This window comes from Aptenodytes patagonicus, chromosome 1, assembly GCF_965638725.1.
Source record: "Aptenodytes patagonicus chromosome 1, bAptPat1.pri.cur, whole genome shotgun sequence".
Lineage (NCBI taxonomy): Eukaryota > Metazoa > Chordata > Aves > Sphenisciformes > Spheniscidae > Aptenodytes > Aptenodytes patagonicus.
Window position 1 is genome coordinate 226065300 of NC_134949.1, and position 25224 is coordinate 226090523.

General features: G+C 54.2%; 1 protein-coding gene across 4 annotated transcripts; it reads left to right on the forward strand.

Annotated features, from left to right (window-relative positions):
* Positions 1–6782: 6782 nt before the first annotated feature.
* P2RY2 (purinergic receptor P2Y2) lies at positions 6783–18150 on the forward strand. 4 transcript variants are annotated; one of them, XM_076328510.1, is made up of 2 exons: positions 6783–6846; positions 14624–18150. In XM_076328510.1, exon 2 carries the CDS (start codon positions 14628–14630, stop codon positions 15702–15704), a length of 1077 nt encoding a protein of 358 aa, XP_076184625.1. In that variant the 5' UTR covers positions 6783–6846; positions 14624–14627; the 3' UTR covers positions 15705–18150. The 4 variants fall into 4 exon arrangements, with proteins under 4 accessions (XP_076184625.1, XP_076184624.1, XP_076184626.1 ...); XM_076328509.1 differs by lacking the exon at positions 6783–6846 and adding an exon at positions 11167–11267; XM_076328511.1 differs by lacking the exon at positions 6783–6846 and adding an exon at positions 11188–11244.
* The last annotated feature ends 7074 nt before the right edge of the window (positions 18151–25224 follow it).

Sequence of the window (25224 nt, forward strand, 5' to 3'; positions counted from 1 at the left end):
CTCTTCTCCAGGCTGAACAACCCCAGTTCCCTCAGCCGCTCCTCAGCAGACTTGTTCTCCAGACCCCTCACCAGCCTCGTTGCCCTTCTCTGGACACGCTCCAGCACCTCGACGTCCTTCTTGGAGTGAGGGGCCCAAAACTGAACACAGTATTCGAGGTGCGGCCTCACCAGGGCCGAGTACAGGGGCACAATCTCTTTCCATACCCTGGGTCGTCTCAGCGTGAATCTCCCTGAGGATGCAAGGGTTATTTTGGAGCAGGAGGGGAAGGAAGTGAATTCAAAAGCCCCATATTGAGAACAAGTATTTTTTTTGAAACAAAGGGATTCCAGGGTGGGACCCTGCGCTGGTCCCCGTGGTTTCGCTGCTGGGAGCTGAGAGAAAGAATAATGACCCAGAAAACTACTGTAAAATGGCTTTTCCCCCACCACCGATGGGAACTTGCTCCTGAACATCTCTGTGGCTCTTGTCTGCTGGGTCCTTCATGAGGAATAGGTAAAAAATGGGAGACGTGGGATGCTACGGGGGTCCTGCCACCCCACCCCATAAACCAACCTCCGGCTGGAGGAGCCAGAGCAAAATCCACCGTGGTGCCAGGCTGTGCTTCCACCTTCAGGCTGAGCTGCTGGTGGGTCAGTCGAGCAGTGACCCCACAAAATGTGGGGGGCAACTGGACCCCATGATCCAGCTGCCCATGCCCACTGTGTCCCACCACGCTGCTACAAGGGGTCCGTGCATGGTTGCACCCATGCCTGCCCGGCTCTTCACCAGCTCTGCAAATAGAGGAATGAGCCTTTTTCAGGGCAGCCTCTCCCCGAGCGCTATTTTAGGCCTGGACCATTACGTGGATGGGTCACTGCTGCTGTTTTTAGGAAGACTTGGTTTCAGGACATGTGCTTACCTGCTCCCTTGGACACCAGGATCAGCGCACAACCTCTTCCAGCAGCACCAGCTGTGCTCAGGGCAACATCTCTCCTCCCAGCCGCCTCTTCCAGCACCTCCTGTTGTTGCAACTTACTCAAAGCCCCCAAAACCCAGCTCTTGAATAAGACCTTGTTGTTGGGGTTTTTTTAAATCTCGGATTATTTACTATTTTCTGAGCAGTCCCAGAGGAAGATGCGGAAGAGGAAGCGGCAAAGAGCGTCGCAAAATTTGGCAGAAAACTCAGCATCTCCGCTTCTAAGAAAGCCATTGGCAGGGTCAGCAGCAGCAGAGCTGAGTACGACGCCCGCCGGGGAGGAAGGCTGACCGCATCAGCCTGCGGCATCGTTGTGACTCCCCCTCCCTCCCTTCACCGGCTGCGGTGCAGAACCGTGTCGGCCGCCGCCGCACGCCTGCTGGGAACCAGCCTGCGCTGCCCGCAGCACACGTAGCCCAAGCCGATGGGTTAATTTTAACACGCCTGCCCCGGTGCGTTGTGTTTATTTAAGGTCTTTATAGAAGCAACACTGTCGGCCACAATGGGATCCTTGTGCTTCGGGGCCCGGCAGCCGGCTCCTGCTGCCTAGGAGGTCGTGGCAGCACCCGAATCGCTCTCTGCAAGCATCCTCCTGAGGGAGGGAGATGCGCTTGGAGTTTGCAAACGTCTCGAGAAACACTGGGTTATGTAGGAGCTTGGAGGAAAAGTGAGCGGCTCGAAGCCTGGCACCTCCATCGCCCTCCTGCTCTGAAGCCCTGCAGTCGGTGGAGGAGGAAGGCTGGGGCATCACGCGTGCTCAGAGGGGAGGAAACGAAATCCGGGCTAAAAAAAACCCCGAACCGCTGGTGGAGAATAAAAAATAGACACCCAGATGGCTAAAGCCGCAGAGCAAAGCCCTCTCTGCACTGAAGCAATGTGGAAAAGATCAAGTCTCGCTGCTTCTAGCTGCTTGCTCCAGCAAGCGTCATGTGCACCAGGTCTCCTCCCGGTGCCCCCTTCCCCAGGCCGTACCAGCTGGATGCGGTGCCGGGCAGCAAAGGTCCCCTGTGCCCCGTCTGCACCCGCTTGTCGGTTCTTGTTGCAGGGATGAGTGGAAAAAGGGAGGAGGGTGCCTTTCTGTGCTCAGCACCCACCCACCCACCACCGTGGCTGTGGCTCTCGGGTGCTACTCCCCCAAACGCCGTCAGCCTCGGGGATGGCAGGAGGAGATTCATACAGGAGCGCGTGCGTATGATGGATGGACAGAGGGACTGGCTCATGGTGCTTTTCCAGCCCCAACTCCCACCTCCAACACCTTTTTCTCTAATCAACCCTGCTCTGGAGCTTGGTTGGCTGCTGGGAAGGTCCTCCCATACCTCCAAAGCGCCCAGTGGGTACCAACCCCACCTGACCTCATCCCCTGCACACCCCGTTGGCATTCACCACCGTGAACAGATGCTTCATCCTCCAGCTGGATTCGGTTTTGCTGCCTCTTATATACCCTTAAAAGTTGCTGATGGTCCTGAATTAGAGCATCCTGGAGGGAAATTGCAGCCACCCTGGGAAGCTGCAAAATCAGATCTGCTCCCATGGGATGTCCCTCCTGCTCCCATAGGATGTCCCTCCTGCGTGCCCAGTCACACAGGGCACATTTCTGCCTCCCAGTTAGGTGGCTGAACATCTTAGCAGGCAAGAGACCAGGAGAAGTGATCAAATGCCATGGCCAGGTTGGATCGGGGCATCAGTTTGCCCTTACATAGATTTAGATGAGCGTTCATGACCCTTTCCTCTCCCACCAACAAATGTGAGGCAGGTCTGCAGGCTCAACCCAACACATGTCTGCAAACTTTCCTCCTTGCTTCCACTACGGCTTTAAAAAAAGGCAAGAAAAAGATATCTGATATATCCCAGCTTGCCTCAAGTGCTTCTGCTGGTGTCCCCCTGCCCGCGCCGCAGGTTTAAGCTGCACCCATAGGTGCAGCGCAGGGCTCTGCTGTGGCCACCCTGACTTTCCCGGTCCTCCCGTTCTTGTATTGCATTCCTCCCCGCTAGACAACATGGAAATGTTTTGAAAGCATCTTAGAAACCTGCATCGCTGCCAAAACAGTTGAAAAATGAATTTGTGAAGGGAAACGCGGGGCTGCTTTCCAGCTCGGCTCGAATGGGTATCACCGCTCACCACTGTCTTCTGCGCTGCAGCTGCACAAATCATTCGCTTCTCAACTGGATTTAAAACATCTGCCTCTTTCTTTGGCTTGTTTGAGCTGCTTTGGAGCTGGAAAATGGAGATTTGGCAGGGGGGGAGGCTCTTGGTTTGGGTCCCCTGGGCAATGGGTGACCATCACCTGCATGAAGGATGGAAATGAGTAAGGTGGGTTAGGGTGGACATCAGAGGGTAACAACCCTCATCCCATCTCCCTCGCACCCAGGTGAGTGAAGAAAGGTGAGAAAATGCAAAAGAAGGGGAAGGAAAGGCTTTTCCTTGCAGTGGGCAGTGAAGCTGTGAAGCTCCTGCTTGCTGGAAGCTGCTGGGACTTCAACCAGGCTTGGAAAAGGTCTGATGGGAAGAGGACTCTCCAGGGGACCACTTTCCTGCTCCAAATAAGCTTTTAGAAAAACATTTTCTCTTGCTCGTTGAAGCATCCAGCAATAAGCCGCAGAGCAAACCTCTCAGCTGGTCGTGGCCATAATTAATCACGCCTTGACATGAAAAAGCTGCCTGCCTCTTGTCTTGAGTTGTTTGGCTTTATCTTGCGGTGGAAGAGCTGCGAGTGTTCAGACCTTGGAGGACCAGGCTGGGGGAGACGGCGCCAGGCAAGGGCTGCTGAGCAGCAGCAATCGCCCCACGGGCCAAAGCTCATACAAGGGCAAACAACAAATCTCTGGACATCATCCACATCTCCATCCATCACCTCTGGACATCGTCCCTCCTTTGGAGGGAGCCAGGGCGAAGGGTTTGGAGGATGAAACCAGGGTGCTATGGTCTGGTTAACCCAACCCTTGCCCAAGAAGTGTTTCCAAATCCCAGAGAGATGGGCTTAACTCGGCACCACGCTGGCATCCTGGCAGGGCACTGCTAGGTAGCTTCACTGGTCTGAGCTTCACTCAACAGCTCTGCCCAGGCAACTCCCTCCCTCTGTGCAAGCAAGAAGCCTGTCCTTCCTCCCTTATCAGCCCCAAATAGCTGCGACGTGATGTATTGTTTTCCTTCCTCAAACAAATTACATCAGAAGAAGGAAACAGGCATTATTTTTTTTGTTGTTTTCTGGCATAGAGGTCCATCAGCAAGATCTCTGCAGCACCGTTTCCGTGCCAGATGTTCATATCCTCTTTGCACCGGCTAATGCCTCCTTAGCTGGTTGCTACTCTCTGCTTTTGAATAATAGATGGCATCGGTGCCCTTCCCCTCCTCCCTCGGGGCTTTATGGTCCCCCCTGGCCATATCCAGGAGGCCCAAGGAGCCCCCGCGTGAAATCAGATCCAGCTGCAGAAGGAGGATCTGGCTTACGCCCACGGACGCAGATGGGGAATACACAGGGGAGCGCTGGGGCTCGCTCTGCGCTTGCAGCGGTGGAAAACAACTGGGCCACCTGCACATGCTTCGGTGGGGCTTGTTCTCCGGCCTCATCCTGCCCAGAAACCCTCCAGTCCCCCCAGATTTGAGGGACTTTCAGCCCAGGTGAATGAGCCCCGCTGGGGAGGTAGGGTTGAAGCTGGCCACTGCTTCACTTGGGTATCAATCATCTGCAGGGAGAGGGCAGGCTACAAAGCTGGTGGTGGCCCTCCATAGCTTCCTGCAGCTTCTTGGGAGGCCGTGTTGTGCCAGAACTCAGTGGGGACAGACCCAAGAGCATCTCCGTAGGGTGTTGGGGGGATATGGGGGACACAACCCCCCCAGCTCACACCCACAGCACCCGAACTCAATGTATTTCCTAGAAATTTAGGGCAGGCTACAAAGCCGGTGGTGGTCCTCCAAAGCTTTCTGCAGCTTCTTGGGAGGCTGTGTCGTGCCAGGGCTGAATGGAGACAGTCCCCAGAGCATCTCCGTAGGGTGGCTGGGGGACATGGGGGATACAATCTCCCAGCTCACACCCACAGCACCCAAACTCAACGTATTTCCTAGAAATGCAGGACCCTTGAAGGACTTTTTTTCCACAGTATGGTCCAGTTTGCCCTTATGTTTCTGTAGATGTTTTGCATCCCGGCAGAGGGATTTTGACAGGTCTGCTACCCTCTGCAGGAGCTGGACCCCCATTTGTGGTTGAACCCAGCCCCCAGCAGTTCACAGGAGAAGACACGACAGGGAACAAACTTCGAACAAACCTTCTGCCATGTCCTCCTGGCTCCAGCAATCTCTTCCCTGGATGAAAAGTCCCAGCGTTGGGATGCAAGAATCCCCTTTCCCAAGGGTTTACCTGTATCCCCAAGGAAGAAGCATTTTGCCGGCAAGTGGCTCTGAGGAAAATGAGAGTGGAGCAGGAGGAACTGTGATGACTCAGGCCTCCAAAATTTACTCTTCTCTAAAATAAATTCCCCCACCCCAGGGAGTTCATGGCAAGGCAGCTGGTTTTGACTTGACAGCTCGTTGACTGGTTGGTGGGAACTGGTCCCAAGAGCTAAAATTAGAGCCAAAATCGGCCTCAAAGTCCCGTTACCATCTCATGTCCCCCATCCCTCTGCTTCCCTTGGAAATGAAGCCGGCTTGCGGCGAGGGATGTGCTGTGGGGCATCACCTGAGGTGCATTGGTACCTTCCCTGGGCTTGGTGGGGCACAGCTTGGCGTCACCCACAGTGGGACAGTGTCCCACATCAGGGTGGCCCTGGCAGGACCCCCAAGCCGGGCCCGTCCACTTGGTTCAGAGGCGTTTCTTCCCCTCCGGGGCTGGTCCTTAACCCCATGTGGCTGCTCCATGCCCCGGGTAAGGGACTGTGGGGTCTGCCACTGAGGCAAACCCCAGTACCAGGGCACCCCGGGATGTGTGGGGGGGGTGTCACCAGGGCACTCCCCAGGGGGACGCAGCTCTCTGGGGACCCTGGGGCTGCTGCGGATGGGGGGGAGGTTGGATGCAGTGGGGGTGACTGGCCCCAGCCCTGGGCTGGCGGGATCTAGCCCTGGTCCCAGCCCTGATCCCATCCATGGTCCCATCCCTGGAGGGGGTGCTCCTGCCCCGATCCCACCCATGCTCCCATCCTTGAAGGGGGGAGCTCCTGTCCTAGCATCAGCGCCGGCCCCGGTGGTGGGGGAGTCCGGTCCCAGTCCCAGCCCCGATCCCATCCATGGTCCCATCCCCGGAGGAGGGGGCTCCTGTCCTAGCCCCAGCCCCCATTCCAGCTACGGTTCCCACCCCCGGGGGGAAAGGGGGGAGCGGTCTGTCTCCCGTCCCGCTCCCAGCCCCGATCCCATCCATACTCCATCCCTGGCGGGGTGGGCTCCTGTCCTACCCCTAACCCCGGTTCCATCCCCGCTCCCATCCATGGTCCCATCCCCGGGGGGGGCAAGGGGGGAGTGGTCGGGCTCCTGTCCCAGTCCCAGCGCCGGTCCCAGCCCCCCCCCGGGGGGGCGGGCGGTGTCTGGCCCCGCTCCCAGCCCTGATCCCATCCACAGCCCCAATCCCGGAGGCCGGCTCCTGTCCCGGTCCCATCCCCGGGCGGGGAGGGCTGTCCCAGCCCCGGTCCCAACCCCGGGGAGGGCGGTCCTGCCCCGGTCCTGCCCCGGTCCTGCCCCGCTCCCAGCCCCGGGGAGGGCGGTGCGGCCCCACGCCCGGCCCCCGTCCCGCTGCCCGGTTCACACGCGGCGGCGGCGGCCGGGGGGGGGCAGCGGGAGCGGGTACGGGGAGGGGGGAAGGACCGAACCCCGGGCATGGCGCTGCCTCCGCCGCCCGCCTGAACGGAGCGGGGCGATCGGGACGGAGCCGGCCGGCGCGGAGCCACCAGCTCGGCATCGCCCGGTGAGCGGGGCCGCAACCGGCCGGGGGGACCGTGGAGGGTGCGGGGTGTGTGTGTGTGGGGGGGGGGGGGGGGGGTGCGTGTCCTGCCCACGCAGGAGGGTGTGCGACAGTGCGGGAGGCAGGGGGGTGCGAGCCCCGGGGTGCGGGTGTGCAACGCGTGCACGGGGTGGGAGTGGGCACATGGGGGGGGGGACGATACACGCACGCACCCCTGTGCGCGCACACGCACACGGGTGGGGGGGGGGGGGGCACGCACGCACCCCTGTGCACACAGACGCACACACAGCACTTGCTGCTGGGTGGGTGACATGGGTGACGCAGGGTCCCCATGCACCCAAAGCAGGGAGCGGGACACTGCAAGGGCAGAGCCGAACCCCAGTTCTCCTCCTCGGTGTGGGGGTAGCTCACACCCCACACACTGCACATAACTGCCACTAAAACTCCCCCAAAACCCCCAAACTGACCCAAAGATGGGGTGGTCGGAGCAGCGGCGGGCAGCGAGCTGCCAGCATGGGCTGGTGCTGGCATGAACGGTTCAAGCCAGGCACTCGAGGAAGCCTCCTGGGCTCCCTTTGCTCCTCTTTGCCTGAATTATTTGATTGTTTATGCATTAATTCCCAATAATCTCTTTTGCCGCTCGGTTTCTCCCTTCCCGGGGGAATTCGCTGGCTGTTTATCAGGGGTTTCCTGTACACACCTCTGCTAAAAGCCATGGAGCTGTCTCCCTGCTTGTGTTTTTCCACCTCTTTGCATGCTGGGGTCCCTGTGTAATTTATTTGGGGGTGTTTTAATTTGCCCCGGGATCGGTGAGACTCTGATTTCAAACCCTTTGACTCCTTTTAATAGCTCCTAACCCCAAAAACGCCTTCTTCCCCAGAGCTGGGCACTGGGTGGCATCCCTGCAGGAGCAACTCTAAGGACGAAACATCTTATTTCTCTTTCTGTTCCAGTTTTCTTATTGGTTTATTGCAAAACCCACTTGGCAACCCGCTGCCTTCCTGTGCACGAGGCAGGGAGCAGCAAACCCTGCTCCCGGGGAGCCACCGGTGCTGGGGGATGGTCCCCGCGGTGCAAGGCTGGCGGCTGCCGAAATTGGGCCATTTCGTTACCGCCGGGCATGTGCCCCGAGTTCCTCATCCTCATTTATACCCGAGCAAAGGGAACTTTGGCCTTCAGCCTCGGTGGCTGATGGGCTAAGGAGCTCCAGTGCAAAGGGGGAGACCCCTAAATACGCTGCTGAGCCCTGGAGCGCGTCCACATCCCGGGGCTCAGCGGGTTATAAAACCCCGAGAAGTATTTTTGACTGTCCTGGCACCGAGTGGCTTTACCCCGTCTCTGCCCGATGCGATTTTTATCTCCAGTTATTGACATAAAGCCAAAGCCATGAATAGTTTGCTGGCAGCGGAGTGTGCTGCCGGCCACGCCGCCGTCCTTCCTTAATGCTGAACATCCCCCGTTAAAGCCTTAACGGACACCGGTCCATGAAGCAAAGACTTTTTCTCCCATGGGATGCTCCTTATAGAGGAGCAAATTATCCCCCGAAGTCCGCCCCGTGTGTGGTTTTCTGGGGTTTGGTGCTGCTTTGGCTTCGCAGTAACTGCCGGTGCCGTGGTTGAGCCCGATAATTGCGTTATCCCTGGTCTCGGATGCTGGTTATCTCCCATATGGGCAGAGTGCATTTGGTTTTGCCGGGGTGGGGTTGTGGTGTCGATGGGTGACTCCCTTGGTCCGGGCAGGAGGCTGTTAGGTCTCCGTGGAAATGTCATTTCTCCCATTTACCCTACTTGTAGGGTAAAACAGTTACCAAAAGCAGGTGATCGACCAGAAACTGGTCCCATGCTCTTCTCCCGGTCCGACCGTTGCTTCCTCCGCTGAGCACCAGAAAATCGTGGAGGGCAAAACCAAAGTCAAATTCCTGGTATAAAAACCAGCACAGGGCTCCTTTCTGTCTCCAGGAAGCCTAAAGGATGCGAGCACCCCGTTTTCCCCCTGCGATAAATAAAAATCAAAGTTTGGGGGCTCAAATAGGATCTGCCCCCAACCCCGCGGGATGCTGCGGGGTCTCCCGGAGGGCAGGTGATGTAGGGATGCAGGGGAAAAACACGCAGGGACCATCACCTTTGCTGTAGCAGGAAGGGAAATGTTGATGAAGGGATTAAATATTGGCCAGGGTGATACTTGCTTCCAGCAGGGTCCGTCCCCGGAGACCTGTTGTGCTGGGAACCGAGTCAGGTTCAACCGACCGAAGGCGGCTTTAACTATGCACAAGCACTGGCACCGATGGGTTTAATGCTTTTATCTAATTCGCCCTAAAGCCACAGCTTTGGTTAATCCGAATTGACTTCCCGTGGTGTGGACAAAAATGGGAGGTTTTGGTATCGCCTGGGTAGCGGAGGCTCGAAGGCGGATTGATTCAGGGAGGAACTCAGGGAGTTTCTTGGGGGAAACCAGAAATTCCCAGAAAAAGTCATTTGGCTCAAAGCGAAACATTTTATTTGACCTACAAAGTCATAAAGTTCTTTTTAAGTCATTATATCTTTTATCCAAACTCCCTCTCCCCTTTTTAGCTTGGGTCAAGTGACTAAAAAACCCTCTAGGAAACCAAAACTCCCCCCAAAAAATACTTTTCATGGAGAAAATTCAACTCTGCTGCTTCTCAGCCTGGGGGCAGGAGGGGAAACTGAGGCATGGGGACGCTTCGGTGGAGCAGCTCCATTTCTGCCAGCCAGAGTGGAGCTGCCCAATGCCCTCCGAGGTGCTTTTTAGGGGAAAATAAGAGAAACACAAATTGTTTGCAAGCTCATTTGGGGAGGAATGAGGGTTTCTGGCTATTTTTGGGATGGGGGAAAGGGTAGGTCAGACCCATGGGGGATAAAAGACCGGGCATTGCCTGGGGCTCCGGGCAAGGAGATGGGTGAAGCCCCTTAAGCTGCTTAAACCTTGCTTTTGGGTATCTTGGAAATGTATCGTGGAGGTATCTTGCCTTGGGATCGCCGGAGAGAAGCACCAGGGAGCGATGCGGATGGTGGGACCGGGACGGCGGGGGCTGTCCTCAGCCCACACTGGTGGCCGGAGCCAGCCCGGAGGAGAAAGGCGCTGAAGGTCACCGTGACAGAAAGGAGCCAAATGGAAAGGGCAGATGAAAACCAGGCAGTTTGGCCGGGCTCAAATTTCAGCCTGGTCCCATCTCACGTCTCCCAACCAGACAGGCTCGGTAGCATCCGAACACGCCGTCTGTTTGCTTTTGGTTACAGAGGGTTTCAACCACAGTCCCAAGGGAGAGAAAAACGATGCCAGGCCGTTCGCTTCCCAGCGTCTCGAGTAGTTCCTGATCCGGAGCGAGGATTTTGATGAGTCTACTAAACGCCTATAAATTAGGGCAGGGAAAACACCCACGCTCTCCTTGTGTCTGTTGCAAAGGAGCCGGTGGGGAAGATGCGGTAAATGGATCGTGGTTTTGACCTCTGGCGTAAAATGATGGGAGCTGCGGTTGCAGTCGGTGCGTCCGCACCGCGCGGGTTTGATTTCCCAGGGCTTCGCACCGGCAGAACGGAAGGCTGCGCCTGTGAGGTCCTGCCGATAAATTAATCCACATTAATTATTTGGGAAGGTCAATTAAACCTCATCAACCCCCCGTGAAAACGCATTCATCGCAGCCGTGATTTGGCTGCACTTTGTTTGCTTTCGTGACTTTGCTTCTGCTGGCGGGTTCCCAAGCACAAAACACCGCGGGATGGATGGTGACCCCTGGGATGGCACTGGGAATGCTGAAAAATGGGGCAGAAACCGGGATTAAAGCCCTTTACTCGGTGATTCAGTGTCCAACCCGTGGTCCCCTTGTGCTGGCCCTGGGTGCTGCCCATCCCTCGGCTGCCCATGACCTTCTCCGATGACAGCCCCCTCCTCCTCCGTATTGACTCATCTAAATATCCCCTGCCCGGACGTGGTAGATACTGTTACGGGAGCGTTTTGGGATGCTGGCGTCACATGCACATGCCTGTGGGTATATATATTTGAGGGCACGTGGCTGCTGGGATTGCAACACTGATCTGCGTGGGCTCCTCTCATCACAGGGCTCCTCTCCCATGCTGACTTCATCCACTACAGCTGATGGTACCTGTTTTCTGGGGAAAAAAGAAAAAAAACACATCCCATGGGATAAACAGGTCCAAGGCCACGCTGCAAAGAGAGAGGTGGTCCAGCCGTTGCAACCAGGTTCATCCAGACCCAACACGTGGTCCAGCATGGAAGAAGCTGGTCGGGCCGATGTTCTCGCTGTGCACGGGTGGCTGGAGGGCACCTAAAAAGCTGTGCATGGTCACCTGCATTCAACGCCAGAGAAAAAACCTCCTGCCATGACCCCGGGAAGGGCCGGGAAAGCCGACGAAGCAGATACAGGTGGTCCTCACCGAAGCATCGTGGTGGGTTTGCTTTTGGTAGTCATAGAAGTATTTATCCTGCTTGGCATCCTCAGGGATCGCTGTTGCTTTCTCCCTCCCCTTGTCCCTGTCGGAGGCTCGATGCATCGCTGTAGGAGCCGGCGTTCGTGCCATCCGGCCCGTAGGCAGAGGAAAGGGCAGCTGCCAGCTTTTGTGCCTTCACACGCCTTGGCTGGCCGTGTCCTCTCCGGCTCGCTTGCTGCGGATGCAACGGGGCTGGGGGCAAGGGGGTGGACTGCAGCCACGGCCCCGACAGACACAGCAGGTTTTGTCCTAGGGATTCTGGGCAAAAGTAAGGAAAAAAAGAAAAAAGAAAGGCTTTTGCATTTTCAGAAGGAAAAGGGGGGAGAGCACGACAGCAAGGACAAGGCTGCTTTGTGAGCGGGGTTTTGTCTCCGTGATTACCCCTTTCAAATCAAGCAGGGAGCCCTGTTTGCTCCTTGTCCTGAAGATGGAGATGTGCGTCTTGGCACATCTGTGGCCGCAGCACGGCCTGGGGCAGCCCGTGCTGCCCTGCGCGCTGGAGGAGATTCCCCACCTTGGCTTACAGATGGGTTTCAAACGCCTTGTTGGGTTTTCTAGCTGGGGGTCGCAGGAGCCTGTGGGGTGGTGGGCTGGATGGGGTGATCTTGTCCCCATCAGCGCATCGGAGCTGGGTGATGGGTTGTCTGCAGGGGACGGAGGGGATGCAGATTTAAAGGCATGGAGAAACCACATGCAAGGCTGAAGTCTCTGGAGCTCTGTAACCCTTTCCTGCGCCTTTTAGGGCATCTTGTGTGGCTTCTCTCCATCACGGTGGCCTGTCCAACCCATTTAATCGGCTGCCAGGTCTGCAGGCAACCTCTGTCTCGTTGGCTGCAGATCTGCAAAGCTCAGAGGGAAGGAAGAAGTTAGGAGAAGAGCAGCTGGAAAGTGTTTTCCCATCTGCCCGAGCACTGTCAGCCTCTTCCATCCGCAGGGACAACCCCGTTGCCGAGGTCTTGAGAGAAGCAGGATGAAGGGTGATGGGACCAAAGCTGAACGGGGCGCAGGTTAAGCAAAACCCTGGGGCCAGGACAGAGCAAGACCAGTCCTGGCTCCTCATGTTTGTCGCAGAGTGGTTCCCAAAGTTATATTTGGGATTTTGCAGATGTCACAGATTAGTCAGGGCGTGAGCGTGCGTGTGGGAAGCGTGAGCCTCAGCCAGCGCTGCTTGTGGTCTGCTCCGAGGGGAAAAGCAGCAAAATGGGGGAAACATCATCAGGGTTCGTGTCCATGCCACATCTGGACAGGCTGTTTGATCCAGTCCCTGGAGCAAGGACTGGAGTTATCCCCACATGATGGGCTGGAGGCATCACGTCACCCCTTCTCCATCAGCTATGAGCTGTCAAGGTGCTTTTTAATGCCATAGTGCTTTGCTTCGGTGAGAGATCATCCGGGTTGGCAGCTTGTAGGAGACCATCATTGCCTTCTTCCCTGCAGGATCTGAATTGAAGGTAGGTGCAGGATAGCTCTGGGTCAAAACGGTGCTTGTTTACAAGAAAGGGCATGTCCACGCCGTCCCGCAGCATGGTGGCACCAGGTTAGAGCTGAACCATTTAGCTGAGAAAGCTGGTATTGCTCTGTTCCACCTAAAAGCATGGTGAGATTTGGGTCAGGGCACATCCCCCATACTCATTAAAAGGGCACCTTTACTCAAACCTTTTCTCCTGCAGTAGCTCCCGGTCTCTGAGCTCCTGCGCTGGATTCAGCTCCCTATAACCCCATTTCCGCGGGCTCCCTGTAACAGGGTACAGCAGTGAGATCAAACCGGCTTGTTTTACGGGAAGAGAGGCAAATATATTTTAATTTGATTCCTGGCTGATGGGCTTGCTGAGCGATCATGTGTCGGCTGGGTCGTGGGCTGTCCCCAAAGCACAAAAGGGCCCTTGTCCCTCCTGACACAGACAGTGCCAGACTCTGTGTGTCTGCAGAGACTCTTTCGAGTCCATTTTTCTCGTCTCAACTCGTCATTCCCATGCGTAAACCAGCTTTGCACAAGCATGGGCAGACTTTCTGGTGGTGGTAATGCTGGAGGAGCAGGTCTCAAGGCCAGGAAGCAGGACCAGCGAGATGGCCACCATCAGCCCAACACTAAACCCATTAAAAACCCATCATGATCATCATCAACAGCCAACCAGGCAGAGCCCCTGTGGTGGAAAACACGCTCCCTTTGGCAATATTAGATTATAGGGGCCTCCAGATGTTTGGTCTACCAGAAGGAGCTGAGGACCTCTGAAATCAGGGCCCTGCCAGTCAAGGGGATTGCTCGCTGAAGAGCACGGTTCCCTTTTCTTGCCCTTTCTGCCTTGGGTTTAGTAGGACCCCCCTTTCATGGTGCTCAGCTGTGTCACTTCTCATGGATGGTTAAGCACAGAATGGAGCATCTTTCCTGTTCTGTAGCGCAGAAGACCAAATTTCTGCATGAACCTGGTGGGAAGAGTGGATTGGAACATTGAATTGGGCTGCAGGAGATCTGAGTTGGACTCCCAGGTGTGGCCTGGGATTTGTTGATGACTTTAGAGCAGCTTAGTTCCTCCCCTGTGCTCCCGATGCGAAATGAGGATAAATAAAACACCCTTTATCTGCTTGACCGCAAATCCTCCATGCTAGGGACTACCTTGGTTGTGTCAACACCCAACGCAATGAGGCCATGGTCTTCGTGGGTATGTGATGTGCTGGCAGGAGGCACGCACTGCCACCTCTGGAGTCATTGTCACCTGCACTGAGATGGCACTGCCTGCCAGACAGCGAGCCATGCTTGTGCGTAGCTTTTGGATAGACACAATCAAGCACTGATAGCAACCTTGACGGGAGAAGAAAGGAAGAGACCTCATCGCTCTCTACAGCTACCTGAAAGGAGGTTGTAGCGAGGTGGGGTCGGTCTCTTCTCCCAAGTAACAAGCGACAGGACGAGAGGAAACGGCCTCAAGTTGTGCCAGGGGAGGTTTAGATTGGACGTGAGGAAAAATTTCTGTACTGAAAGAGTGGTGAAACATTGGACCAGGCTGCCCAGGGAAGTGGTGGAGTCCCCATCCCTGGAGGTATTTAAAAGACGAGTAGATGAGGCGCTGAGGGACATGGTTTAGTGGGCCTGGTGGTGTTGGGTTGACGGTTGGACTCGATGATCTTAGAGGTCTTTTCCAACCTTAATGATTCTATGATTCTATGAAGGGTATAGTAATAGTATATAGTAATAATGACAGCATGGACCACGCAACGTGTAACAGCATTGCGGCACTGGGGTTTTCTCATCTAACCCACCTCTTCCAGGGCCTCCTTACCTCCGTGTCCTTACAGCCTCTTTGCTTTGCCCCCAGGGTGATGGCGAACCTAACAACTCCTCTAGCCTGGACCAGAGTCATCAACAGCTCCTTGGACCCAGGTGGCGCAGGGGACAATGACTACAAGTGCATATTTGATGAGGACTTCAAGTATATCCTGCTGCCTGTCTCCTACGGCATCGTGTGCATGGTGGGGCTCTTTCTCAACCTGCTGGCCCTCTACGTCTTCATCTTCAGGATCAAGACCTGGAACGCCTCCACCACGTACATGTTCAACCTGGCCGTGTCTGACACGCTCTACGTGGTCTCCCTGCCCCTCCTGGTGTATTATTATGCCATGGGGGACAACTGGCCCTTCAGTGTGGGCTTGTGTAAGATAGTCCGCTTCTTGTTTTACACCAACCTCTACTGCAGCATCCTTTTCCTCCTCTGCATCAGCATCCATCGATTCCTGGGCATCTGCTTCCCGCTGAAGTCGCTGCAGTGGGGACACGTTCGCTATGCCCGGAGGGTGTCGGTCATCGTGTGGGTGGTGACCGTCGTCTGCCAGTCACCCGTGCTCTTCTTCGTCACCACCAGCGTGAAGCGTGATACCATCACCTGCCACGACACGTCCAGCAAGGACCTCTTTGGCCAGTTTGTCATTTACAGTTCAGTGATGCTGGTGCTGCTCTTCTGCATCCCTTTCCTCATCATCATCGTCTGCTACTGCCTAATGGCCCGGAGGTTGCTGCAGCCCACACGGGGGATCTCCCGGCTGTCCCGATCCAAAAAGAAGTCAGTCAAGATGATAATCATCGTCTTGGTGGTCTTCATTGTTTGTTTTCTTCCTTTCCATGTCACTCGTACCTTGTACTACTCCTTCCGGAGCTGGGACTTGAGCTGTCAGACCCTCAATGCTATCAATTTAGTCTATAAGGTGACTCGTCCCCTAGCTAGCACCAACAGCTGCTTGGATCCCATTTTGTATTTCTTAGCAGGACAACGATTTATGAAGTTTGCGGGCAACAAAATGCCAGGGAAGCCTCAAAATGAAATGGCGCTGGGCATTGTGCCCAACAGTCACCTGGGAACCAGCAACGACACAGACACGTTATCCAAGGATGTGAAATCCTAGCTCCGCTCCCGCACGGCCAGCGTCATCTCCGCGACAGAAGGGTTTATCCCAGGTGTGAAGGGAGGTCAGGATGCTTCAGGGCCCGAGGCTTTTGGTGTTTGCGGTGCCTTGGCTTGCACCCACTTCAGCATGGTCCGTGTTAAACGCGCTCCTCTGCTTGTCGCTGTTTCAAACATATTTTTTCAGGAAGATGCTGCTGTGGTTATACACACAAACCCCGTATCTCTGCCTCTTCGTCCAAGCCTGCCTCTCTGTTCAATGCCGAATGGCATCTCTCCACCAGTGAGGCTGGGTGACCTCTATCATGGTGGCCAAACCTGCTAAAAAAAAAAAATCACGCCCTGAATGTCTTAGATCATTTTCTGAAGCAGAAACGTTGTGTGCAAAAGGTCCCCCTAAAGAAATCCATCTGCCTTTCTCCAGATTCCCTGGCACAGAGGTAGGAAGAGTTTCTATGCCTTGGCAAGGGAGGAGAGGCTTTTGGTCAGAGGAGAGGCAGCTGCGGTTCTGCTAAACAGGTCGATGAAAATGTCAAGCGCAAATACCACCTGCAGCGGGAAAGGGTCTCCCACAGCTTTGCATCCCTGGATAAATGCTGTCCCATGCTCTCCTGGCATCTGCTGGCAGAGCCGGGAGGGGACTCCTAGCTCATGTCCAAGGGCTGGTTTCCCATTAAAAAGGGTGCTGGTGGACCTTCCATCCCACTGGAGTTTACTGGTACCATCCCACTGGAGTTTACTGGTACCATCAAGCAGGTCCCCTGTAGGTTTCTCCAGTGGGGTCAACATCTTCCGAAAGACCCGTTAGTGCTTCCCAACAGCAACGTTCACCCTTGAAAAGCTTTTAGGAACCCGTCGCTTTCTTTCAGCTGCTGACTTTAATAATTGCTCATTAAAATTTAGGGTGAGCTCTTCATGTCTTGTTTTTAACCACCTTACTAGTGACCCATGTTTCCAGCAAAGAAGCAAAGACTGTTGCTCATCCCCTTGGCTGAGTGCTGCCACATCCTCATTGCTGCTCAGAGGTGACAGCCCTCTGGGACCTTTAGCAGCTTGCTGTGACCCAAAATGCTGCCCAGATGTTGCTGTCTGGTCTCCTCATAATCCCAGTAATCCCAGTGCTCCACTGAAGCCAGTCAGCATATCCCTTTCTGACAGCGTGGACCTTCCCCGGGAAATTTGGCAGTGCTGAACCCTGGGTTTAGGAGCCGTACCAATAAACGTGGTGCTAAGCTTAACCCCAGTCCTGTCTGGATTTGGCCTTGCATCCCCCATCAGCCAGGACAGTTCAAAGTAAACTGGAGAAAATACCCACAAAACACTTCACCAGAAGGTCCGCTTGGTCTTTCTCTCTGTAATTGTTGGGTTAGAGAGCCAAGAGCCCAGGTCCATGGTTTCCTTGCCCAGCCTTGCCACGAGGATGCTGATTCCTCACCCCAAAAATGAAAATTGCTTGTGCTGCAGCACTGGACGAGTCATATTTTGTAAAAGCAGCCCTGGCGCTATTTTAGGATTAGGCAAACACATTTGATCCTGGTTTAGACCAATTCCTCAGACCTCTTCTTAGTTTCTCCCATCCCTCCTTCTTGTGAAGTGGGTTGGTGGAGATAAAGACACACCGCAGCGTAACTGGCCGAGTTCAGCCAAGGGCAACTGGGACCATTTAGGGTCAACTGGGAGGTTCTTGTGGTCCCGGCTCGGTGGAACCATGGTCCCATGGAGGGCTCTTGTCCCAAGCAAAAATGTCACAACCACAGGAGGCAAAGGAGGGGACTGTGTCAGCTCTGAGCACCATCAGCAAAGAAAAACAGGACATTTGTAGAGTGGTTCATCTCATCCTCGAGTGAACTTTTAGGATAGGGTTGGGTTAAGATAGGACTTGCACCATGGCAGCACCTTTTTTTCCTTGTGCCTGTGAAGGGAGCTTTGTTTTATGGGGAGGGTCACAGCATAGTCACCGGGGCGAGACAAATAATTGGGAGAAATTAATTCAACCGAAGTACTGAACTGGTACAAACATTACTCCAGGCCAGGTCTTGCCTGGTCTCCCGCACTTGCCAAAAAGCAGCGTGAACACCAAGTTACGTGCTCTGAATAATTCAACAAAAATGTGCTCCAAGTTCACTCCTGAGGTCCTGATCAGTGATCCCACCCTTCTCCGAGCTGGCATCAGCCGGCTTCAAACCATCGCCTTGGGCAACGCTGCCAGTCCCGTCAAGGGGCTCCCTCTGTGATCCTGGTCCCGCACAAGCTAGCTCACTGCTCAGATGGAGAGCGGTTGGAGAGGTACCAACTGGAAATTTATATAGAGATTTTGTTTGTTTGTTTGTAAAAGCACTAACTTATACTAAAAAAAAAGTGGGTTTTGTGACAACTGTACATTTTTATTTTTGTAACATGCAGACACCTCAGATTTCTTATAGTAAATAAATTTATTTCTACTATGAGCACTCTTCTGCTGTCTCCTCCGATGTGTACAAAGAAGAGGGGATACGGGGGATAGAAACTGGGTTGTTGAATGTCATAGACATGTTTCAAGCTCCAGATACAGCTGTCCACACATGGGCTCCACAGTAGATACCTCCAGCATCTAAACTCCTGTAGGAGTCCATGGAAGAGCTGGTCGCCCCAAGAGACAGGTCTTCTCATCCTTGGGCAAGGTGAGATGGAGCTGAGATGGAGAGGGCTGCTGGAGCACCCCCAAATCCAGCAGCTCACTGGGGAGGGTTTCACTTTATCTTGCTTCTGTCTCCCCTTTTCCAGAAAGCCCAGTACCACCAGTGCTCGTCCCACATCCTTGCTTCTCAGAGACGGGAAGACCTGGAGGAGCAACTCGACTGTCTCAGGTGAAAATTTGCTGTGGAGACAGGTTGGTACACCCCAGGATGGCTCCTTATAGCTGGTCAAAGCGAACCTCTAGACCACAAAAGCCACCGAGCAGGTCTTCAGACCTCCCTCTAACCCATCCCCAGTGGGGTCGTGCAGCTCGTTATAGTGTGCCCATGGGCATTGCACTGGAGACCCTTGCAGCACTGCCCCGTAACTGCAACGGGCTGACCTGAAACCTCTGATTTACCCCTTAAAAGGTCTGGCAAAGATTCAGGCCAAGTAGAAGATGCCCCACAAGAGACTACTGCTCCTGGAGTCCATCTGCCAAGTGAAACCTCCTCTGTGAATCTCGACCTCCATCTAATGTCTCTTGAATTAAATTCTTGCAGAAGACTGATACCACCCGTTCCGGCAAAACCCAGGTGCAGAGAGAGCTGTATGGGCACTGCAGGGCTTTACAGGGGCCCAAACCCCTGGTAGCATGACAAATTCAATAGTTGATCTTTTTGGTTGTAGCTCCATGGACTTGGTGGGTAGCTTCTCCTAGGCCGCGCCTGTTGAAGACCAGAAGAAGTTGCTAGATTAAGTAATTAATGAATGAATCGCTAAGTAATTAATCTCCCATCCCATAGAGCACGTTTTTTCTGCTTCACCCAGCAATTCATGCAGCCACCAAACCAAGAGGTTTTACTGCACGTGTTGGAGGGAAACCTCCTGTTCTCCAAGGCTTCTCACCTTCCTCTACAGACACTAGGAGAAGGTTTCCCGAACCTAACCACAGTCCCCATGAAGAACTATGTATTTTGTTTTCCATTGCGATTTATCTGCCACTTGCTCCCCAGCCCGGCTTTTGCTGTGCCTTTCTCTGCCAACATTAACGAGTCTTTTAGGACACACCCATCTCAGCCGATGAATTTATTACAAACTGTGATCAAGTTACCTTGAAATCTGCCTGGCAATAATCTGAGCAGCTCTAATTCCTTCGCTCTCATCCCGAGGCTGATTTCTCCAGCCTTCAAATTAGTTTTGTGCCTTTTTGCTGCACCTGATCTCCCAGCCATGTCTTTAAGATGCAGACACGGTAAATGCCCGCTGCCCTGCGGTGTGGGATGGAGAAGCACTTCACAGTCCCCTGCACCATGGGAGAAAGCTCCGCTTTGCTTTCTCTTTTAAAAAACTTTCTAGCCCTTATAGTTGCCAAAACATGAAGACTCAAAAGCATAAAGCCAAAGAGGTAGCTGCAAGCCCCAAAATTGCTAAACTACTTATCCCAAAATACACTCTCTAAAAACCCCCTCTTGATTTTCAGCCCAGGTTTTGGAGTCCCACCCCGGGGTGAATGCCGTGTGGATGAAGGGCTCGCACGTGAATAGCTTTAGCTCATGGGTTTTACAGCATCACACCCAAGCTTTTCCTGCAATGACTTCTCTGTAGCTCATGAGTCACTCAAACCCAAGAATGAGAATTAAGCAAGAATAATAGCCATTGATGGGGAACACAGAGATCGTGCACTTACTTCAGAGAAACAAAAAAAAAAAACCCAAACCCACTTTTTCTAAGTATGTCTTAGCACTGGAAGAGAAAGGAAGAGAAAGTTAAGAGCACTGAGGGTTTCCTGCCAAGCAAACAAAGCTGCCACGTGGGCTGGAGGGATGCACACTTCTGCTTAGACCTTCCCAGCATCCAAGTTGTTGTGGTTTAACCCCAGTCGGTGCTTTAACCAAGCACCACCCAACCGCTCGCTCACTCCCCCCCCGGTGGGATGGGGGAGAGAATCGGAAGGGTAAAAGAGAGAAAACTCGAGGGTTGAGATAAAGACAGTTTAATAGGTAAAGCAAAACAAGGAATTCATTCACTCCTTCCCATGGGCAGGCAGGCGGTCAGCCATCTCCAGGAAAGCAGGGCTCCATCACGCGTAATGGTGACTTGGGAAGACAAACGCCATCGCTCCGAACGTCCCCCCCTTCCTTCTTCTTCCCCCAGCTTTATATGCTGAGCATGACGCCATATGGTGTGGGATATCCCTTGGGTCAGTTGGGGTCAGCTGTCCCGGCTGTGTCCCCTCCCAACTCCTTGTGCCCCCCCAGCCTGCTCGCTGGTGGGGTGGGGTGAGAAGCAGAGAAGGCCTTGACTGTGTGTCAGCACTGCTCAGCAATAGCTAAAACATCCCTGAATTATCAACTCTGCTTTCAGCACAAATCCAAAACACAGCCCCATCCTAGCTACTGTGAAGAAAATTATCTCTACCCCAGCCAAAACCAGCACACAAGTACAGGGCTTCTCCTTCCTGACCATGCCTTTCTAGGAAGCGGACCCTTAATCTGGCAGAGACAGGCAGCAAGCCATGTTGTGAGTGTAAGCCACTTTGTATGTCCACTTCTTTTTCGAGTAGTGAGTCCTGGCTTAATTTTTTTTCTGGCTTTCCTCCTTGGGGCTTGATTTTCTAAGGAACAAGCCTGTCTGTCTGCCCCTCTGAGTCATTTCTGATCTAGTCGGCCAATTCAATAGAGGGACAAAGTCTCTGCCCTATTGAGCTGCTCCGAGTTTCATACAAAACAGCTTGCGATGCTGTCGTGGTTTAACTTCAGTCGGCAACTAAGCACCACGCAGCCGCTCGCTCACTCCCCCCCACCCGGTGGGATGGGGGAGAGAATTGGAAGAGCACAAGTTAGAAAAACTCGTGGGTTGAGATAAAAACAGTTTAATAATTGAAATAAAATGATAATAATAATAATATGATAATAATAATAATAATACACAAAGCAAGTGATGCACAGTACAATTGCTCACCACCCGCCGACCGATGCCCAGCCAGTCCCCGAGCAGCGGCCCCCCCGGCCAGCTTTCCCCAGTTTCTGTACTGAGCATGACGTCCCATGGTATGGAATGTCCCTTTGGCCAGTTTGGCTGTGCCCCCTCCCAGCTTCTTGTGCACCTTCAGCCTTCTCAGTCGGTAGAACATGGGAAGCTGAAAAGTCCTTGGCTAGTGTAAGCATTACCTAGCAACAACTAAAACATCGGTGCGTTATCAACTTTGTTCTCATCCTAAATCCAAAACACTGTACCAGCTACTAGAAAAGAAATTAACTCTATCCCTGCCGAAACCAGGACAGATGCAAAGGAGAAAGAGCCAAAGGAGCCCTCACCCAGCAGCTCCACCTTTATATTAGACAACAGAGAAGCTACACCCACTTCCCCCACGCTACAGCCCATGGTGGCTTGGGAAGGTGTCCATCACCCAATGATGAGCAAGGAAAGGTGACAGATGGTGACCCAAAGCCATCCAGGAGACCGGTGTTGGGTTCAAACAAAGGGAAGAGATTCCCAGATCCCACAGACTAATCATATTATTGCAGAAATTCCCAAAAATGGATGGGCCAAGGCAGCATTTTCTTTGGAAGAAACCAAACCAGTGGGTGTTTGAAATAACATGCCAATCACCCAGCTTTGTGAGGAGTTTATTTTAAGGCTTTCATGGGTTTAACACCAATATTTGCAGACTCCTTGGCAAATAAATGCTGAGGAAAGCCTGAAAGTTTAAAATATCCTTTTCTTTTTTTCTTTCTCCCCAAATACCTGCAATTTTAAGCACTGGCTAAACACCAGCATCTTGGCGCGTGTTTTGGGGAGCAGCTGGACCGTCACACTGCGAATGCACGCGTGTACACATGTATGCGCACACATGCACACATATATAAGCACATATATGGACACAAAGCATCCTTCCCACGCTCCAGGAGAGGAGAAGGGTTTGAGCCCTCGTGCCTGAGCCCTGCCCGGTGCCTGCCCTCCCAAGGCCATGGGAAAGCATGCAAAACAGCCCTCTGTACCCCAAAAGCTCAGAATTTATACAAAAACAGCAACTCTTCAAATCCTCCCAGCAAGCTGAAAGCTGCCTGGCTGTGGCTCATCACCCATGAGATGAGCTGCAAGGTCTCAGCTGGAGGCTCTTGCCTTTGCAGCAAAGGATGTGCCGAAACAGCCCGCCCCCCCCCCCAGAAAAACCCCACCATCTTGGCTGGGTGGGTTTTGCAGCCCTATTTGATGCTGCTGGTGGTAGAGCAGGAGATCCCCCTCCAGATCCTGCTCCTCTGTTTACACCACCCGCTGTGAAAAGGCATCATGTCACAACCCCATTTCCAGGCCCCCCCCACCCCCAAATCCTGGGGGAGCCCTGAGATGTCCTCAAACCACCAAGCTCCTTGAACTTGGAAAGAAAGGGGTGGGGGGGTTCCAGCTGAGATCCCAGCTGGCGGGATGGCCAGTGGGAGACCTTGGAAGACGGTGGAAGATGCATGGAAGACTGTGGTCCCCGTCGTGCAGCCAGCATCCTGCACTGATTTTTACTAGGGAAACCATTTAGCTGAATAGGCTGAACCTTGCTGCAGCAGAGTCCTCTGCTGGTGCTAAGGGGATGTGGCAGCAAGGAGCAAGGGGTCCCCAACGTCCACCCCAGAGGAAAATGGCGTCCCCCATGGGAGCGCTAATGATGCCCTAGAAACATCCCAGGACCACACCAAGGGATGGGAGCAGAGTCCCAGACTAGCGGTGGGAGCATCGGGGTGCCAGCGGTGGGTCCCTGTCCCCATGCCGGGACGTCCACCCAGGCACACACGGCCACTCAAGGCAGGGTCCTGGTTTTCATCCATGAGACTTTCCAGGGGATGGAGATGTTGATATTCCCTTTGAAGTTCCCTTTGCGTGAGCAGAGCTGCAGCGTGCGAGACAGCCAGGGAATCAGCCTCTCCTCCCACGACCTTTGGTTTTAAGGGCAAGGAAAGAGCCTGGTCACCATCTGCCTTTCATCCAGCCGCCCACCCGCTGCTCCGGCTCCATCCCTACCTGCCACATAGAGGCTCAATGCTCATTTAACATCCTTTCATCCTTTTCTTATCAAAACTGGGGCAAGTAGGTTGGCAACCTGCTGACCACCGTTGGGAAAGGAGCCCAAGTGCAAGCCTGAAGGCATGGATGGAGGTGGAGGCCATTTGGGACCCACGTTGGGAAGGACCTTGATACGTGTCCTTCACGATGGGGATTTGCCACCATCTCTGCATTTGGAAATGGGTTTATTTTGGAAGGATGTCCCTGATCAGCTGTTCACCTGGACTATGAACCTCTCTGCACAACCTCATCCACAGCCTGACTGCTGGACCAGCCGTCCTGGTCCCCTGAGCACTCCTGCAATGCCATTAGTGAGCCCAGCACTGGGATGTGGGATGCAAGCCAAGCACTGGCAGGTGCCTGCAAACCTCCTCCACTAGGATGCAAGAGGATGCCTTTCTTAAGACCTTTTTTAGGTCAAGCAGCTCCACCACCCCCAGCCAGATGCAGTTCTTCTGCTCCTGCTTCGTGGCTGAGTGCATTTTGCAGCCTGGCAGCAGGACAAGATGCCACGTGGGTGCCAGCATAGCCTGTTTGCAAATAGGGTGCGGGTGCAATGCCCCGGCACAGTGGCTGTTCCTCATGGCCTGTGGAACGAGTCCATCTAGTCCCAAATGAGCAAACGGGCCTGAGCACCTTGGGATGGGATTGCAAAGCAGGTCGTTAACTCCTGAGGAGCGGCCGGCTCTTCGGTATGATCCTGTCACTGCACACTGCAATTTGCAAGTAGAAAGGCTGCAAGAAGGGGAAGGTGCTCAGGGGACGATCGTGTTTGGTTAGCAGAGCTTCTGGTCCTCCTCGGGCAAAGGATTCGACGACCTCAGCCTTCATGCTAGGAGAAAGGGACGTTGCTGTGGCTTTCAGGGAGCAGTCGGACACCCCAGAGCCTGCCACGTGTCCTTGTCCACCTGTGCAGGAGAGGATGCATTTCCTATGGTCCAGGTCCCCAGGGGTATGTACCCCACCTGAGTGGACCTCCAAGCATTGGTGGAGGGCAGAGGAGACCGGCTGCCCCTCTGCCAGCCCTATGGGAAACCAGGGGACCTACTCTGGCAGAGCCACCTGCGTTGATGGCACCTCTGTTGCGGTAGCTGCCTGCAGCCCATCAAGATAGGATCAGACAGGATCTAGGAAAGGGATCCATGGAGGCCTTCAGACCGACCCCTAGCTCAGAACAGGGCTGGCTCCAAAATCAGAGCATTCTGGACATGATTCAACACACCCCAGAGCTGCATCTCAAGGGGGTCCATGGGTGCATGACCCAGAAATGCCTTTTCCTCTCCACTGTCTATCAAGAAAGCCTAACTAGCCAGCTGGGAGTTGCTAAATGACACAAATTGCCCCTAAAGAGCCTCTGCAGCACCGCCAGGGCCCTGTGCTCAGCAGGATGCCGATACTCGATGTCTCACCCCTCCAGCATCCTGCCGGGATTAGCTCACAAGGCTGAGACTTAAAAATAACCCAATGGGGGCAGCAGGTGGGTGGGCATCGCTGTCACGGCACCGTCACTAACGTCAGCTTCCCCAAACCCATCTGCACGCCGATGTTGGCCGTGAACCCGGTCCGGCACACCACAGCTGCGCGAAGGCTGTTGAAAAACCACGGGGGTTTGCCAAGGAAATATTAAAAGCCCTGGAGCAGCCTCCCTGCTGATGCCTCCCCATCTGCTCTTCATTAGGCAAATGAGCTGTGGGCTCCTGGCTGGGTGGTCTGGGCTCAGGGACCCCTCTGTGGACAGCTCCTGGGGTGCTGTGCCAGGGTGGGAAGCAATGACAGAGCTGGGGAGGGGGGGGAAGGGGGAATTTTGG